At 45.1% G+C, this 19649-nt stretch overlaps 1 protein-coding gene across 2 annotated transcripts; it reads right to left on the bottom strand.

The window, feature by feature from the left end:
* Positions 1-1510: 1510 nt before the first annotated feature.
* Positions 1511-8187, bottom strand: SLC46A2 (solute carrier family 46 member 2). 2 transcript variants are annotated; one of them, XM_059492526.1, is made up of 4 exons: positions 6946-8187; positions 5353-5436; positions 3547-3703; positions 1511-2097 (listed from the first exon to the last, which is right to left on the bottom strand). In XM_059492526.1, exons 1-4 carry the CDS (start codon positions 8003-8005, stop codon positions 2040-2042), a joined length of 1359 nt encoding a protein of 452 aa, XP_059348509.1. In that variant the 5' UTR covers positions 8006-8187; the 3' UTR covers positions 1511-2039. The 2 variants fall into 2 exon arrangements, with proteins under 2 accessions (XP_059348509.1, XP_059348510.1); XM_059492527.1 differs by lacking the exon at positions 5353-5436.
* Positions 8188-19649: the final 11462 nt, after the last annotated feature.

Below are 19649 nucleotides of genomic sequence, written 5' to 3'. Positions count from 1 at the left end.
ACTATCTTGCCAGGAGGATCTGCCAATAAAGCTATGAGTTTAGCAAAACAATTAGGATGCTGGGCAAGGGATGAGCTGAACAAGACATCACAAATTCTAGACATGTTAACTGCAGATGTGCAAAGTGTTAACCATGCTGTTTTGCAGAATAGAACTGCTGTAGATTTTTTGCTCTTAGCACAAGGGCATGGATGTGAAGAGTTTGAGGGAATGTGTTGCATGAATCTGTCTGATCATTCGGTGTCCATTCACACTAAGATAAAAGAATTGCAACAGGGACTTCACAAACTTAAGGAAGAAGACGGTTTAGGAATTGACGAGTGGCTTAAAGGCTTAGGACTTGGACCGTGGCTGAGGAACCTTGTGATCTATGCTATAGGCCTGCTGGGTGTAATCTTACTGTTTTTGCTTATTTTGCCTTGTATCTTTAACTGTATTCAAAACATGGTCAGCCGTACAATAGCAAAGACATGGCAAACTAATCTCCTTGCGCAAGAAGAAAACGGGGGAAATGTGGAGAGTATTATTAATAATTGGTTAGCTGAGAAAGGCCATGCTGAAATAATGCCGCTGGTTAAGCTGAAGGAGAAAAGTCAGAAGTCAGCAAGCTAAAAGGAAAGGTCAGCAGTGACCTTGCTGCAACATGAGGAAAGGGAGTAGAGATTAGTCCTGAATATATCCTGAGAATATGTGAAAAGTATCAAAAGTAGAACCATAGGAATGCAGAAGTAGGCGTAGGTGCTGATATGTAACTGACCAATCCTGAGCTCCACTTTTGCAATATGTATGAAGCTCATTATGAACTGTATTTAACCCGCCGTACTGATCAATAAAATTGGGCCTGTGATGATCAAATTGATGTCTGGGTCTCCTTCCGTCGACAACTTCTGGTACTGAAAGTGAAGGAGCTGAGGAAAGATTGGAGGGAGGAATGGATAGGGGGGGACAGGGTGACAGCAACTTCCTCAGAGGCAGGGATTGTGTAATGATGAACCAACTTCTGGTTGCCATACCCCTGACTCAAACTGAAGCTGCCTGATTTGCCTCCAGATTATTTCAGTTATTTAAGGGCTTTTAACTTCCCTTTACTTAGTCCAGGACCTTGGAAGCCTCAAGTCAATTAGCATGTAAGCAGACACATCCTTGTGAGACATGCCACACTTTTGACTAATATTTGGATTTATGTGACATCATCTCATGCTAGCTGCTGTATTGTATGAGGTTCCTTTCCAACCCAGATAAAAGCTTTGGTAACACAGTAACTATTACATGGTATTAGTGTCCCTACAATTCCATAAATCCTGTAGGAGCTGTGTGCTTCACTTAGCTGTTCTTTACCTGTGACAAGAGTAGCACATTGTGGTGGTGTGATTTGAAACACCAGCATTAGCTCTTGAGTCTTAGTCCTTGCGTGAGCTCTGTTGAAGCACTGTCCAGTGTGACATTCTCCCAGAAATCAGGGACATGAACATCTGTTCAGGGGTGTTTATTGTTTTATTGTAAAGTTCTGTTAATCTTACATATTTTTATGGTGTTATTTCTCTATTTAATGGTCTTGTACATAACATTATTTGCTGGGCTGGTAACATCTGCCGGAGGTGGCAAGCTGGTGTGTCCTGTGGATGGCCTGGGCATGTGGCATGTGGCTTGCAGCCAGAGTCACAGAACTGCTCTGAGATTTCTGAATGAACAAACAAGAAGGAACTAATGGAAAACCAATCCTCTGCTTTCTGCTTCCACTCTGAACGATGTGTCTGGAAATGCCACTTTCATTTCTAGCCTATATCCTTGTGCTTCTTTGGTATTGCTGACCAGCATAGCAAAGAGCAGAATGCTCTGAGGACTGCTGGTGTGCAATAGCTAATGCACATACTCTACAGGATGGGGGGTGTGCTGCAGAAATAACAAGGCAAACATCTCTTCTTGGGCGAGTGGCTTAGTGGCTGAGAGGTTGTGGCATGCTGTGAAGTGGAAATACAAATGCTCTGTACCCTATTGTGTTGGTAGGGACTAATGACAACAACCAGAAGATGCCTCTGTTACTCAGTCAGAATCTCAAGGGAGCCAGTGGTTGACCTTTGTTTGATGGCCACAAAGCTGTAAAGAACAATAAAAAATGCAGATAATAAGAATTAGCAAACTACCTTCTCAAACTTAGTTTGCTCTGTCCACATCTATATCTTAAACTTTGCCGGGGTATCTGGAGCTGGCTGCGTGCTAATGGCATTCCTCTCAATGGTCTGCCAGCCTCTCTTGTGTGCATTCAGCGACATTGGCACCATGTGTCATCCCTCACTTTAATAACCCGTGTTTGTACTGGTAATGGTGCTTCTATTTGGAACCTGTATTAAAAAGCATTTGAGTAGCTAGCAGTGACCCCTCTTAGAGAGAGGGTTGCATATCAGAAACAAGTCTTTAGTGTCTGGAAGATCTGAGAAGGAAAGCAGAGCCAGGGGAATGATGAGTAGAAGTAGCCTTCCTCACACTAGTAGTCCTGAAGTCACTGATTGTCAGATGCATTCACAACCCCAGAAAGCCTTTGGTGCTCTGGATGAAACAGAGGTGGTGGTGGAGGAGCTTTCCTTACAGGCTCTGCTTCCTGTCTAGGTGGTGCAGCTGAAGTCAGTATACATTGTGCTTTTAGACTTTGTACTACCCTATTTTGTTTAAACTACAGCAGAGCTAGGCAAGAATTTTGCCTAGAGTCAAGCATTAGCCTGTCCAGTACATGCCTTACATCTGAATGAAGATATTCTTCTTAAGTGGATTAAATACTGACATTATCACAGTTCACTTCATACAGAAAGAATCTTGCCATTTTTGGTAAAGCAACAAGCTGGAGAGTCTTGGGGAGACTCTAAGGGACAAAGTGAGACTTGGAGGGAGATCCTTCAAAAATTCTGTAAAAGTAGGTGGAGGGGTTGTTTCAGCTTTCTCTCTTCAAATTAAACTGGTTTTGTGCTTAAAAGTTGTTCCTGAAATTGTATTTCACAGCAGTCACTCCATGGTGGTACAGTTGGGCAAATTCAATGGACCAGAAAAGTAACCTTTTCCTTCACTGTGGTAATAGTGTCTCTTTGAAACATTTGAGGAAGACTGAAATTATTCTTTTCTCAATGGATAAGTAACATATAATGGAATTTTTAAAAAACAATTTACTTTGTGTAGGGTCATTCCTTCATTCCACTTACTACTATTTTCACAGTACCAAACAATTACATTTGTGTGAGTGCTTTGTCTCCTGGGATTATCTGTTAAACTGCCAGATACTCTTCCTACAGCAATTCATGTTACATTAAACAAAAATAAGATTTAAAAAAGCACTGGCTAGACATTGCAACTTTCATTTTTTGAATCTCTTTGATATTTGTCAACTCATTTCTGCAAGTTTGGTTTTTTCCCTTTTTTTAAAAATTCAATTGGTGTGGGGTGTTGTTTTCTTTTTAAAATTATTTCCTATCTGCTTTATAAATTTTAGACCTAGAATCAGGAAGTACAGAGAAAATACAGCATGTCTTTTTCAACAAAATCTTTCCCATTTCTTACCTTAAAGGGAGGAGACTCAGGCAGCCGACTAGAAAAGACAAAATGAAGCAGAAGCTGCTGTACCAGTCCAGTGTGTTTTGATAGATCTTGTTGTAGACTGTAGATGTCACTACTCCCGTGGTGACTAAAGACAGCTGCAGCAGGACAAACACCTTACCTGTAAGACAAGAACATAGTTTGTTGCTGGAGATTAACAAACCAGCTGTGGTATCTCTCTGACAAATCCAGGATCACAATTGTGTAGTCATTGCTCCACTAATACCAGATGGCATGAGCTTGTATCTGCTTCTGTTCTAGACAACAATTAAATAATTTTTCCTTTTAGGTGTCAGACAAAAGATTCAACTGGACAAAAGATTCAACTGGAAAACTGTCTGCCTAAAAAGTCTACATATAAAGGTAGCTACTTGTAACAGCAGCAATAAACTGCTCAATAAGTGCTCCTTTTCCTAGAGGTAGAAAAATAGTCTAGAGCTGACATCTTCAGGACAGGAGACATTTTAGTTAGGGTCTGCTTCTGGCCTAGGCCAGAAAAGTGGTTCACAGGGTTGAAATTACAATAATGCCTGAAATGGGGATGTGTGTGTGATTTGTATGATATTTCATGTGGAAGAAAGGCAGAAACTGAATTCTAGTTGAAACCACTCTTTACTGAAGGGTTTCTGTCATGGTGAATGGGTGAAAGGGAAATAACCCAGCCCGGCAGGGACTTGCAGACTGGGGGCAAGGTCAGGGGTGTGTGCTGAGCTTGCTGCCCTTGTAGCATTCTGCAGCCACTCAGCACCAGGAGATGAAACTGCGACCAGAAGGCAAGTGCTGCTCTGCTGCAGGGTCCTACTCTTGGTCTGGACTGACGCCATTGTCATGTGCAGCCCATATGGCTCAAGGTGGAGATTAAAAATGTTTGATTTATAGTGATTAATTTGGGATGTGAACTGTGCTGTTTGTGGCAGGGAGATGATTTTGCTATGGTGGATGTTGAGGGAGCACAAGCAGTAGGAATGAACTGATGACAGAGCAGTGTTGTGTTCATATGGCTGAAAGGAAAAGGATATGAAGGATATGTGAAGGATGCAGAAGAAACTTGTTTGGAGGAGGCATAAGCAGTTATGGGCCTGTGGTGCTGTTTGAATGAATGGCCAGTCCTGTATCTTGTGTCTAAATCTAGCTCATTGGGGTAAGGTAAAAATGGTAGGCCTCAATACGCTGCTGTAAAATACATTTTCCTAATTTTTAATATGTAATTTAATGGAAAAGAATTCCAGCCGCTATTCCAAGAAAGGTCAATTTTTATGCAAAAGTTATTCTTTGTAGTTAAATTAAGTGCGACAGGAACAAACTGCAAACACCTGAAGAAATGTTTAGAGAGCATAACTGAAAAAAAGATTAAAATAATCCATCCTTTCCCAAAGCTGGAAGTAAAAGAAGCCAGATATAAATGGTGTGACTATAACAGTGCTTCAACTCAATGTCCTGCTTTTCTTGGTTCTCCCTGCAATACTGTGTTTTTGAGAAGCACCTCAGCTATTTTCCCTACCTTTGAACTATGCACTGATTGTAATGTTTTAAAGTATGTGCTGAAAATTCTGTTGATAAATCATGATGCAACCAAGGACAAGAAGATTGGATGTGAGAATCTTGTCCAGCAAGTTTCTCTGCTTCTCCCTCCCTGTTTGTGGTATCATTTCCTCTGGTATTATTACACAAAGCACAGATTGCAGCAATAACTTGCTTTTCTCTTAGTACTCTAGGCTGAATAAAGGGATTTCAGGGGGTTTTGGTTGGTGAGGTAACCAAAATACTCACCATAGGATGATCCTTCAACATGCTTAGATAACATGGACCTGATGGTTGGTAAGGGGATGAGGGCAAAGAGCATCACTGCCCGTGCTGTAATACAATGAATTTTGAGTTATCACCAGTATCTGCTCTTTGTGATCCAGCACAGCCACTGCTTTTGAAGATTGTACGCCACTGGCTTGGACAGACACCTTGTCTCACCTTTTCTCTGCTAAAAAAAACCACCTATTGCTCCCATTATCAGAGGTCCTTTGCCCAAACTAGACACAGTCTCTTGTTCTCAGCCAGACATCCCAGCATAGATGGGGTCCTCTCTCTCCTTTGAGATCCATGAGGATGATGATTTAAGTTTTAACATGCAGAGAGCCCTCTGTGCTACACAGCCTTGAGAGGAACAGTGCATTCATAACACTGCATCTGTCTTGCATCTCAGTGCTTCTGGCTTGCAGTATTCTAGCCTGTCTCTACTGTGAAAATCTGTGGGGAGTTGGAATTACTTTCCTGTCAGCAAAACCAGCCTCAGTGAAGACTTGGTCCATGTCTAGTGTACCAAGGTGTTTCTGCAATGCAGGGAATAAGCATCCAACACACTGCATAGCAGCAGGCCTTCAGGATGAAAATGAGCTGAATTATTAAGCAAACTTTTTTATTTTCTACTTCATTTTTTCCCCAGCTTGATTGGCTAAACAAACATTATCTCTTAAAATTTTCACTCAGTGTTTGGCTTAGTACACAAATAGAATATCCTACCATCTTTCCCTTTAGAAAAACTTTGTTTAATTTTCAATTCCCCGTTCCCTGTAGGGACAGACAGAAAAAGTACTTCAGAGTGTTTATCTCCAGTGTCTTTCTCATTTTGAGAAACAAAACCTTAAAGCCATGCAATAGATAATACTCTGTGAGATAGATCTGGCACAATGCATGCAGTGCTTGGATTTTGTTTTTCATCACAGGTTAGTTCCCAGAAGTAAACTTGTCTTTCCTTTATCATGGCATGCTGCCCTATCTATTGTTACCTGTCCCTTAGTAATTTATCCAACAGTGTGAGACCTGTAAACTACATTATTGTGGTATTTTACAACACCAATATTTCATTAAGTTTCCCATCAGCTGTAAGTGCCTTCATATGATAAAAATAAATTACACCTTAAGATGTTCCCATAATAGGAAGCCTTTGCCATTTCGCGTCTGTTATAGCCTTAAGCCTTGCCTCAGAGGAAGCAAGTGCTTCCTATTGCTGCAGGGGTGCAGTCCCACTAGTACAGGGAGTCAGCAACAATTCCCAGTCTCCCAGAGTGTGAACACTGCTCAGATCTGGTCTGTGGCCAACTGATGAATTACAAGTCAATGAGTCTTAAACTAATCCTTGGCAGAAGTGTATGCCTCCTCAGGATATTGTGTGCTGAGTCTTAAGAGTACTAAGGGAGATGTGGGGAAAGAGGAGTAAAAAGAAAGCTTTCTTGCAAATTGTTCCTGTGATGATCTGCCTAACTCCCTGCTTGCAAATTTGTCACAAAGCAAAGCAAAAAGCCCTTCCAGTGACGTTGAAACACCCATTTCTCAGCTGTATTTGCTCACGTGCATGACTGTTCAACTCACCAATGTAGAACAGGAACGTCCACTGCACGAAGGCCATGATGAGGATGCCAGCACTGAATGAAGCTACTCCGATCATGATCATGGTAATATCCCTCATGTATCTGGAGAACACAAGCACCCCTAGGAAACTGGTAATGAAGATCACATACCCAGCAGCATTGCCGTGGCCAATCTCCACAGCGTTCCAACTTAAAGGTTCCCTGAGCAAGAACAGTGGGAGTACGTTCATGGCACCAACCACAGCCAGGTCATAGAGGATTGCTGCCACAAACAGCAGGATGATGATGAGCTTCGAGGGTGACACTGGAGTGAAGATGCTGCTCTCTGAAGGCTGGGAGCTCCCTGCTACCACTGCTTCTGGTAGCTGACCACCCACCTCCTCTGCACTCTTGGCTTTGGCTGGGCAGGGAGCTGCTGGTTTGGGGACTGTGAGGACAAAAATGCTGTAGAGGAGACAAAAGGCATAGCAAGCAATGCTGCAGCACACCAGCACGGTGCCTTCTCGGTAGCGGTTGCTGAAGCCAACAAAGAGGTAACCAGATGCCATGCTTCCCAGAAAGCCAGCCAGGCCATACACCAGTTCAATAATGATGAGCCGCAGAGACCTCTTGCTTTCAGAGGACCCCAGGGATCCCAGAGCCATGATGCCTGCCCAAAGTGTGGTGAAGCCTCCTGTCAGCCCATTTAAGGCAGCAGCCCCATACATCACCTCCACTGGCCAGCCCAGCAGAATCAGGAGGAGCAGGAGAGTTTTGGAGCCCAAATAACCAAGAAGAGGGAAGCAGATGGGGATCTTGCGATGTATCCTGTCTCCCAGCTTGGACAAGCCATAGGCTGACACCAGTGGGCTCAGGCCCAGAACTAGGTTGTAGATGATATAAAAATTAGATACAGCCTTCTGCTGAGCATCTTCCAGGACATGGGCGGGAGCAGTGCTGTTGGTCTGGTTGTAGTAGTTCTTCACCACCAGCAGCAGCGCTGTGTCGTAGAAGGCACTGGCCACCTGGGAACCCGCGACCACCGGCTCAATCCACGTCCTCATTGCCATTATTCCCACCATGCTGCTAGCTGCCACCTCTTCTTGGAGAGAGCTGCTTTCAGCAGCGTTTAAGGAAACAGCATGTGAGGAAACAGCTCCTCAGAAGGTCTGCTCTGGAGGCATGTTTAGAAACAAGCAGCGAAAGGTCCGCCGGGCCGCGCAGGACTGGAGAGTTGTGCAAGAGATGATCTGGCTGGCAGGATACTCGCAGCTCACCTTGCTATGTGTACACACACCTGCACATCCCTGCGCTGCTCTGAGCTCTGGCTCACCCATGGGAGGCTTTTGTACAGCCAGAGAACGCCCTGCACTTGTCAACTGCTGCTGCTCCTCTTCCTGGTGTAGTTTCAACAGAGGTCAGATGACCTGGGGAATTTCTCTCTCCCAAAATAGGAAGTGAAAATGCCCTGATCAAGTAATTGCTGTAATTTGGGGTGGTGGTTTGTTTTTTGTTTGTTGACTTTTTGGGTGGTTTTTTTCTTCTTTTGGTGTCCTTCATATGTCAGAGGACTCTCAGAGTGGTTGTGGGGGCAAGGAATGGCTATGCGCCTTTTTATCAGATAATTTGTGAATTCCCCTTTACTGCCAGCTCATTTTTCTTTTTTTCTACAACAAATATGACATTGTCTCTTTTGCTTTTACCTGCTTCTGTCTTCCCTGTTGCTGCATCATGCCCCTTATGTCATTGTTGTTTCAATAATGCAGTCAGGAAATTACACCAAAAAGAAATTAAAAGGCAAAAAGTGTCTTTCTGGTAACCTGTCTCCTGTGGCTGCCACCCTGCTTGCTGCATCCTTTGGCTTTACAATGTGGGAATTTGCAAGAGGAGGCAATTTATCCAGAGGCATCAATGAGCACTGTGTCCCAGTAATCAGCCAGCTCACCTGCAGGCTGAGGTGGGTGAGAGTCCACCTCTGGAGAAGACTTTCCAGCCCTAGCTCCTCAGGGAGATGGTTGTGCATCTCTTCAGGTGCTTTTTTCCATCGACTCTCAAGCTTTGCAGCTTGAAGTCAGTTTCCAGTTTTCTGCTGCCTGAGGGGCAGGTAAAGTGGCCCACTCAAGCAGGGCCTGTGGGCACAGCAGTGCTGCTAGCCAGAGGCACAAGAAGCTCTTGGACCAGGATATGGTGCCAGCAGGCTGCCAGCTCCACGGACAATGCTTGCAGTCCCAGCTGCAGGAAGTACTTGAGGGATATTTGGCAGTCTCAAAAATGCTAACTTAAATGATAATGATCTCATTCTGTACTGGTTTAATGAATCATAACAGGCAGAAAAACAATCTGTTCTAGGAAGATTTACGGTCATTACTTTAAAAATAAATTACTGATAAATTTGAAAAAACAATGTTAAAGCCTCCATCTGTCGGACTCTTTGTTGACTCAGGTGACATTTACTCAATGCCATGGCTCAAGAGTTTCTTTTTTTCACTCTGTTTGGTTGTGTAATAATTTTTGGCTTATATTTCAAATACAGAAAGAAAGGTACAGGATCTAACAGGGAAAGGAGTGGTGAACTCACCACTAGAATGATTTGCTCCAGAAAATTCCACCTTCATCAGAGAATTTTTTGTTAGACCAAAAGGCTCTTAACTAAATTATGTGTGTTGTGCCAAGAGCTGCCTTTTTTTCTTTTACCCAGATTAGCTGCAAAAGGTGTCTAGTTTCTTCAGCTTTTATTGAGAAGTGGGACAGGTTTTTTTCAGCAAACCCTGAAATATATCCAGAGGACAGAAATTCCTGACAGCCTTACTGAAAACCCCACAGCATCAGCCTGTGAGCAGTTTAAGCAACAAATGCAACCAGAGGAACTACCACATTTCACTTTACCCAGGGAGCCTTGTGTCTCCCACCAGGATTACAGGGAGAGAAAAATTACTTGTCCCATTCAAGCTTCAGTTTGGGACACGAGGTCTGGTGTAAAGGAATCAAATTGGAGTGCAGAGGTGTGTTACAGTCACTGTGCTTGAGACACTGCAGATCTGCTCCACTCCTACCTGAGGGATATTTTTCCTCCACACTTTGTTGCACAGACAGACTGCTTGGCTTATTCAGCCAACTCTGTTCGGGCCTAGATAGCTAATGAACTGTGCTAAATGTTGCTAGTGATCTCATGAATTTCGTCTACATGTCTGGGATATTCTGTGTGTTCACTCACATTAAATGTACTTTTTAGAACTAGTTCTCACGGAAGGATACGTTTCCATGTCAGTAATTTCAAAACAGTGAGGGCTAAAGTAGGAGTTTAGCTCAGGCTCCAAAATATTTACTACTGCAAAACAATTTTCACAAATATCATATTCATTTGATGCCACAACATTTTCAAAATTACTATTATCTAGTAATTTTTCAGACTCCCCTGTTCTTATATTGCTAATATTTATAGGGACATTTACATCTGCTTTAAAATATGTTCATGCAGCATAAGTTTGGTGGAGCCTCAAGAAAGTGGTCCTTGACATTTAAGAAAAATATATGCACAGAATCAGAGACTATCTTAACAACACAAATACAATGGTGTAGCCTACTGGAGAAGGACCACAGTTTTAGGGCATTTTTCCCTAGAATAGTCTTGTCTGGAGGCCCACTAGAGGCATAGTCAGCACATGCACCAGCTCTTCCAAGTTTGTCAATCTGGCCAAACCGGAGTTGTTTTATGTTTCTCTGTGGTGATGTTTTACATTCCTCTACTGTTTCTTTTTTCTTCAAACCATCTATGGCAATTCCATCACTTTTTCTTTCTGAACAGAGTTGCCATAGGGATTTCAGTATGCTGGGGGACCTGGGCTACACTCTGGAATTTGGTCTTCAGCATTCCTTACCTGATGAGATCCTTTTGACATCCAGGATTACAACCCAATGTGGGCAAGTAAGCCCTCCTCATCTCTCTCCCTTAAGCCTGCTATTAGGATCTGTGATTCACAATCCCTGCCTGGCAAGGCATTTTGCCTCCAAAGGGGTAAATCAGCTCTTAACTCTTCCTCTTCCTACTTGCTATGTGCAGATCATCCTCTCCACTGTGGCTTTGTGGCAGTGGTAAAGTGGGGAAACATGATTAGGAACTGCCTGGGTCTGATCCTGGATGGAGCTGCAGCCCCACTACAGCCCCAGAGGGAGGCAGAGCTGGTTGAAAACACTGGGGAGAAGCAGCTGTTATAGTGATGGCTGGTTTTCCTTTGGAAAATACTTCATAAATGACCAAAGCATTCTGTGGTTTGGGAGACTGGCTTCCTCAGTGGCTGCCATCTAACTATATACAGCCCCTGTCCTCACAAGGTGTGTGGTTCTGCTTGCAGGGATGGGGGAGATAGAGGGAGGATGGGAGCTGTGTGGAAAGCCAGAGGCACAGGGATGCGGCATTCTAGCCCAAGGCAGTTGTCTTGCTCAATCCAGAGCCACTGATGGCGGAAGCTAATGCCCAGACTATGTTAAAAAACATCTAGCAGCCTTGTTTTGTGGCTCTGAGAAACAACATCAAGGTTGTTTGGACACTCAGGAGGCCGGTGTCAGTGTCTGTGGCACAACAGCTGGTAAGGGCACCATTACTGTAATAAAATACAGGACCATGCCTTTGCAGGTGCACCTGGAGGGGCCTCAGACACTGAGAGCTCTGGGCCAGCAGTCTGGCATTTGGGAGCTGCAGCACCATCAGACATGTTGGGATCATCTATGGAGACACCTGCTCTCCTCTGCTTCCCCTGGGAGGAGAAGGGAGCACAGGCCACAGGCAACGGGAGCCCACGGGTGCCTTTTCCCCCACACCTTCAGGCCTCACCCACTGCTCCACTCGAGCAAAGGCTGGGATGGTGTGCAGGCCGCAGACCGCTGCAGGAGGGAATTGTTCCATGGAGAGACCTCATGCGGCGCACTGACATGGAGCATGGAGGGGAGGGGTGACCCCCCACAGGAATAGGGAGGTCTGCCAGCCCTCCTTTGGAAAAGGCTGGCACTCTCCACTGCTTCAGCACCGCTTTCAGAACAACACAGGAGAGCAGCAGGAAGTTGCCAATGGCAGCACTCTCCAGGGCTCCTTCAGGATGGTCACTGGCTGACCAAGCAGCACCAGACACTACATTCCCTTGCTGTCACCACCAGTCATCATGGTTTTCTCTATTTTCTCCATTCTGCTTACCTTTTGGAGTCTCCTGTGGACCTATGTCCTGCTGAAAATAAAAACACACCATCCTTTGACAGGTGCTTTTTGCTGAGTCAGCTTTTCCCCCCTTAGCTTGAGAAATTTGGGCAATTAATAGTCCTGACAGCTAATTGTATTCCTCAACATTAGTACTCTCTATGGAAGCAGGAAAAAATGCTTTTTGCAGTACCTGGTGTCTGCCTGATCAGCTGGACCACAGAACAAATTCTATAGTTGCTCTTAGATAAGGCCCAGATAATCCTTGCACTAAATTAGTTTTTTGTGTGTGTGCACATCCTCCTTTTCATTTATATTCATGGCTCTTTTTTAATTGTTGCCAAGGTATATATGTGTTTGGAACAGAAACACTGCAAATTTTAAGAGTGTGCAGGCAGCAATGGCCTTGAAAAATGGGATGAAATAAACTGTCCTAGCACTACAGTTTGAGCAATCCAATCTTGCATAATAGTGGATAGTCTGAAAAAATGATATAGCTATAGCAAGACCATTATTATTTTAAAAAATCACTGCTGAATGAACAACAGCCATTAATGTTAATAAATAAACTTGGTTCAGACCCACAGACTTCTTTCCCCTTCCTAGGTGCTCTCCAAAGCTATTTTGAAACCATTTTGCAGGACTACTTCATATTTTGTTTTCTGTTTAGGTCTAGAAAACTTTTTGGCAATAGTAAATCATCTATCCTTAGAAGTGAGGGGAAGAAAGAAGAAGAGGAGAGCAAAGGAAAGGGGAGTGCTGATTTTCTGGTCTGATAGGACCTTTGCTAAATAACTCAGCCCTAGCCAGGTACAATTAGAGGGAATCTATATCTCTCCATAAGCCTGAGACTCTACAAGAAGTAAGAGTAGCTGGCAGAGGACATCAGGACAGTGGATAAAAAAGGGATGAATCCACTCCATTTTCCTGGCTGAGAGGTGGAGACCATCAAAAGCATCATAAATGCATAAAGATACAGGCTCTGCATTTCTGCTTTGTGCAAGGCATGGTGGTTTTTCTGGAAAGGAGGGAAGATATATAGTTCTTTAAATCTTCTGGAGACACCCTTGCCTGGTAATCCATTTGTTTTCATCTGACAGATCTCAAGCTGGCTCCTTGCCTGGCTAAATTTCTGTTTTTCAGGCAGGTAAAGTTAGTGCTGAAGGCATCACTTGCTGTAAGCCCTCAGTGATACCCCAGACATTTCGAGCAGGCAGATGGTAACTCACTCCTCACAACCTCTCTCTGTTTACTGTACTGGACTGGGTCCTCAGTACAGAAACTGGCTATGGTTTCAGCAATTTAGATTTTTAAATTTTTTTGTGGTGTTTTATGCAGAACATGCTGTAAAACACATTCAGTCATTTGTTAAAAAGAAAAAGCAAAAATCAAGAAATGGCATAACACAATCCAGTGACCTTTCTAAGCTGTAGCACCCCTCCTTTTTTCCATACAGCAGACGGCAGCTTTTCACATTCTTCACGTGGGGTGTGTTTACTCAACCTCAGCAGCTCAGAAATCAAAACCCCAGGAAACTAGATCACAAGCTCTCCTGGATTACAGAGCACCATCTGATCCCCTGTGGGCCACTCACACAGGCTCTTCAGCATGGGTGCAGGTAAATGCACACACAGGTGGTTTTGGGCTACAAGGTTGCATGGCAGTGCCTGTCGCTGTCTTCACTGCAAACAGACTCCAATGCCAGCTGAGGATTTCCGGACCTGTGCAACCAGGCACAGCAAATAATAGGGATAACCCTGTTTATAACATGTGCCATAGCCACACCTGGCTAATTATCCAGCTTGTTTTGAGCTGGCAGGGTGGAGAGGTCCCTGAGACAGAAGGGAAAGGCACCAGCATCGTCCATGAGGGTGGCTGGGAGGCTATGGGGGAGATGTCCCTTCTCATTTTGCTTCAGGGCACCAGTGAAAAATGGCACCAGTGGTGTAATCTTAGCACAAGAGAGCAGAATTGTGCATCAGTGGCCAAACTGCAGTCCTAGTGCTGGAGAAGCCTTACCTGGAAAACAGCAAGGACTTTTGAGGCTCTGTAACCCATCCAGAGGTGTCACCTCCACTTGAAACACAGGGAAGATATGTCTGGAGTTCTCCAGCCCCACAGCTCAAAGTGTTCCAGGAGATAACTCCAGACTCTGGAGAAAGCTCATGTAGACAGTGCATACTACTTGGAGGATGTTAGCTAGCACCCTCCCAGGCAGCTAATGAATGAACAGCCTTGGTAGATTTTGTGTATTCTTAGTACACATGTATAAAAAGATATTGAAAAATACATTTAAGAGACCTAAATACTGCACATCTTCTCCTTTCTTTGCAGATCCTGTTATATTTGCAGGAAATTTTGGAGTTGAAGAGGGGTACTGGGTGAAGGGCACTAGGGAAGAAAGTCCAGGCAGCTTTCCAGTAATATTGCTGCTGCTAACTTTTTACAGCCTGCATTTCTTCAGTGTCTAACAAGCACAGCTAAATATAAATATACATATATACATAGATGTAAATTTTAAACTGTGTGGCAAGACAGATGCTGCTGCTGGCATTTGCTATTTCCTCAATGCTTCACTTCAGCACTGTGGATATTCAAAGCTTCCCTGAGCTAAAATTTTTCTTTTATGCCCATTGTGTAGATGCTGAAATGGCCATATTAGTTGAGAGCAGCATTGCTTTTCCCCACTACAACCTCTGTATTCCTGGGCAATGGTTTCAAAGCTCCTGATTATCTGCATGTGGGCAATGGGGAGACATCTCCCAGCCACTTTACCTATTTCAGCATGGCTTTGTACCCTGGTGACCAGCCTGGAACCAGTCATGCTCTTGAAGGGAGGACTGCCAGCTATACTCCCCTCCTGGCAGACTGCTATCGCCAGTCATTGCAGGACCTGGGACACTCTGTTTGCTGAGGAGCAGCGGGACACGGCTGAGGGTCACATCAGGAGCCCTCCAGAGGACCCTGCTGCTCTTGCTCTTGCTCTTGTCGATGAGGTTGCTTTGCTGTCGCAGGGCCTGGACCTGGTGTGGGGGATGTGGGATCACACCTCCCACTGCCACATGGGATGCACTTCCACACCACCACTTCCCAAGGGTAAATAGCTGTCACCTTCAGGGATTTTATGTTGGACTTCACCTCCAAGATGCCAGTGGGAACTATTAGCAGCTAGTAAGTCATGTCTGGCAATGAACTTTAGGGCACCCTCTGCAAGGACTCGTAACCAGGACAACTTAGGGCCTGGAGAATAAACTGAGCTCCTGACATTTTAAAACCACACTGATTTAATATTTCTGTACAGGAAGGGAACAAGAGATTAAACAAGATTGGAAAAATAGAGCCCACTGAGGTACTGAAATGCTGGTTTGATCCTTTAGTGCTTGAGCATCTTTATAATACATTCCTTGGAAACACCCAGCAAAGCTTAGACTATATTGACACATCTTTTAATTTGTAAACTCTGAGTCCTCACGTCAATAAATTATGAGGCTCATGAACAATGATATCATTCAGCTATTTCCTGATTCCCTTCTGCTGAAGACTGACCCAGCAAACAGAGGCTAAGGAGGACAGCTGAGCTGAATCTTGTCCATCACAGTCCAGGCCTGGCAGCAGGTGAGATTCAGGCTGTAAACGACAAGAGCTTTTTTGTGGTTTCCAGAGAGCCTGGGTAAATATGCGTTTTGCTGTATACTTTCCACCCCTGCTGAAACATTGCCTGATCATGCTTTCCGCTGGCTTCTGAAATGGCTTCTTCCCATGAAAAATTCCCATCAGCATGATTTTCCCCTATTTTTCTTTCTGTTTTCCACTGTTTATACCACTCTGACCTGCATTACCAATCCTCACTTTCTTTATACAGCAAGTCCCACAAGTTGAAATTACCTTTTTCTTTGAAAACTACTCTGTGCACCGCATACAAGCTCAGCCTGCCTTCTGTTCAGCAGTTGTTTTCCTCAAACACAGCATTAAAGAAAAGCAGAAATCATGCCCTTTTGTCATCAGCAGTACAACAAAGAGAAGAATTTTGTTTGACATGGCTCTCCCCCAACACCGTTTCCAGTCACTCCCACTAACATATCCTCATCATTTTATAGTACACAGGCTCAGTCCATGAGCTTCCAGCTGAGTTTAGTGCCGTGTGGCCCTCAAAGAGCAAGGCCCTTACAGTATATGGCTATCTAAGTGCTTTGGTACATTTGGATTTAGTCCGTTTAAGGTTTATCTCATGGTTCTCAGTTTACCCATCTTCCATGGGATGGATAATAGGATGATTTGGCAAAGTGTGAATCCAGTGAAATACCTGGGGAGAGGAGACCAGCCTGGAGGGAGTCTGTCTGGGAGCTGGTGGGGCCTTGCAGGGGTGGCCAGTCAGAAGGCTCAGTGCAGGCAAGGTGAGATACCTCTGTGCCCATAGAAACCACCCAGTCCTGGTGCCCAAAACCAGCCATATTCTGGGGGTCAATAGCATCATGTGGAAACCAGAAGGGAACAGCAGAAGGCAAGGAGAGGGCAGGGAGAGGAAAAGGTAATATTGTGAAAGTCTGGGTCCACCTTGGGCTGGTGCTGTACCCCAAAGCCACGGTCTTAGAAGCAAACAAGCCTTGTCAGAGAGTGAGCAAGTGCCCTACTTTGGCATCTTCCTTCTTTCACTCCAATTAATTAGGGCCAAATACTTTCTGCCGCCTCCACACAATGTGGGGGTTAGAAAGCTGTCCAGCAAGTCAACTCCCATTGCATATCTGGGAACTCCACCTTTCTTCATGGAGACAATGCTTCGCAGAGACCTCTTTCCTCTATTCTAATGACTGCAATAATTTTGAACACTGCAACATTGTTGCCAGCAACACTTTGGAAACCTTATGCGAGTCCTGTGAAAAGCTATTTCATCAAGGTCATGTCATTATCCGTGTCATTATCCATGCGTTTTTGCTAACATTTTCCTGGTTTAGTGTGTTTCAGTTGCAGCTTGAGGACTTGATGCTCACTTTAATGTAAGTTCAGATTTCTCAGATACTACAAGAGGAAGAAGTACTTGTCGGGGTCATTTGTACATAAGCATCCTGGCTCACTCTGAGTCACCAGAGTAACACCCCAATGGGGACAGCACTGCCCTGGTGTGTCTGCTGCAGCTCAGTATGAAATCCTCCCCATTTTGTGGAGCAGTTTCTCCTGCTCCTTCCCTCTGCTCTGCATCCACCTTCTCAGCCAGTAACAGGCCCCACAAGAAGGGTTCAGCGCAGTAAGGCCCCTTGTCCAGTGTTCTGTGTGTCCAGCCACGATCCTGCACCTGCCAAGGCAGCACAGAGCCTGCAGTTGTTCCCAGCAGTGGTTCTCTGGCAGGGATGGTGTGCCCCAGGAGCTCCTGCAGGAAGGGCCATGACCAGGGCACTGGGTGTGCATGCTAAGCACAGCAGCTGTTTCTGGGAATCCCAAGTGTCTCCCTAAGGGAGGCTTTTGAGATGTGCCATGGCTCTCTGCCTGATGCTCTGCGGGCCACAGGAGCCCTTCCTGCATTAGTGGCAGGGGTGCCACAGCAGTGAGCTCGGCACTGAACGGGCCCTGGGGCATCGCTCACCACATCCCTCCCACGTACTGGCTGCCCCAAGGATCTGTCTTCGGGGCCCGTCCTTGGAAATGAAGCTCTCACCATGTCAGTGCGATCCCCCCTGCAGATGTCACTGCTGCCACACAAATCCCCACCACGCAATGCTCCCCGTGCCATCTGCAGGAACAGAGAATGGGACAGGGCAGCTTTGCACATTTTTCTTCCTTCATCGATTTTCTTGCCGCTGCTCCCACACTCTAGATTGTAGCAAGGCCTGAATCATTTCCTGCTCCTGGGGGCATACCATTCTCAATCCACTGCAGAGCTGAGACATGCCTGGAGTGGAGCAGGAGCTCTCACACTGCTTGCCACGTTTAGTGCTTACTGCAAAAGCTCTCTTCCTAAAGACCCCACTGATAAAGCAGTGGGTTATGCTGCCAATTAATCAGTGCTCAGGCAGAGCTAGCACCAGACCATGAACTCTAGATGGCATTCTTGTTATTTTTCTCCTGCTGCTTGTTTGTTGTTTAGCATTTCGTTAGTTTGTTTTCCCCCTGTTATTGTGGAAGTGACAGGATAGCCCTTGGATCTCAGTCTTGAGCCATGTGAAACACCAGGATGCTTTCAGCCTTTAGCCTGGGAAGGAGTGGAGGGCTGGATGCAGACTGCTAGTGGTTTCCTGCACTGCTCCCCTCAATCAATTCAGCAGGTAGAATGTAAGTGGAAATCTTTAGTGCTGAAGTCCATCCTCGTATTTGTAGTTCTGTCCCTCCACCCTGTTACAGTTTGTTCTGCTCTGACTTGCTTTTGTTACATTACAAATCCCTGTTATGATTTTTTAATCTCCTGTGCCCATTCACAACTGAAAACACTGTAAAACACTCTCCCTCCTTTTAGAGCAGTTTCATCAAACCTGGCTCTGTAGAGGAGATTCTTTGCCTCTCCATTTGCTTTCCCATTGTTCTGGGGCCTCTTAAAGCCACCTGAAACTAAATGAAGTGCAGTATCTTCAACTTCCATGGGGCTATGACAGAAATTATTGATAAAATGCTCTTCTATAGTCCTTACTTACATTGTAAACACTCTGAAGTTTGGCACATGCCATTTCAGCTATGCAATGGGGTGACAAAGATTTTAAATGTTTCCGAGTGTGTTATGAAACAGATAACAACAGCTGATAACAGCAGAACCAACTGCAAAATTCCTGACCTGCTGCCACCCACTGGTGTCATTGAATTACTTTTGCAATGTCTGAATGCTTCCTTGCAAAAGTCCAGTTTTTACTTTTAATTAACTTAAAATCCAAAGAAGATGCCAAGGAGTTCATTTTCCCCCTGTACGCCACTAGTACACCATCCTTCTTGGCACAGAGCAAGGCAAGGCAGAGGAAGACAGAAAGCCTCTCCTGTGTTGAGAAGACAGCAATGCCTTTTTTTTCAAAGACAGAGGGATTGGAACAGGTGGGTAAATTTTCAAGCTTGTTCTCTAGCCCATTTCTTGATTTCCATTTACTACACTGGCAAGTAAATCCACAACTGATTTTCTCCATGGGCTTTTCTGATACTATCTGCACAGGGAGAAGAGGGCTGGCGTTATGGAGAGCACGAACTGCAGGCAGCACTTGTCCCTAGGCAACTCCCACCAAAACCACCAGTGTCCTCTGCTGCTTCCCACAGAGGGCTGTAATTAAATACTTGACTGTTCCCGGCACAGGGAGGGGCAGAGGCTGGCATGAACCTGGCCAGATCCCAACAAGTCCCTGTGGCCCTCCTGAGGTGCATGCCCGGTGCTCTGGCCCCTCCAGCTCTTGCAGGGAAAAGCTGGCAGCAGCCTCCTGGCAAGGGGCAAGGGGCAAGGCAGGGGATCTCCCCTCGTCTGGCTGACCCTGAGGGGTGTGAGGCCAATGGGCCAGCAGCTGGCTGCTGCAGGCAGGCGTGGGACAAATGGACAGCTGGCTGAAGGGTGTGCTCTGCCACACAGGACACTGGGG

Source organism: Ammospiza nelsoni, chromosome Z (assembly GCF_027579445.1).
Source record: "Ammospiza nelsoni isolate bAmmNel1 chromosome Z, bAmmNel1.pri, whole genome shotgun sequence".
In the NCBI taxonomy this organism is placed as follows: Eukaryota; Metazoa; Chordata; class Aves; order Passeriformes; family Passerellidae; genus Ammospiza; species Ammospiza nelsoni.
This window is presented reverse-complemented; position numbering and strand designations above follow the sequence as displayed.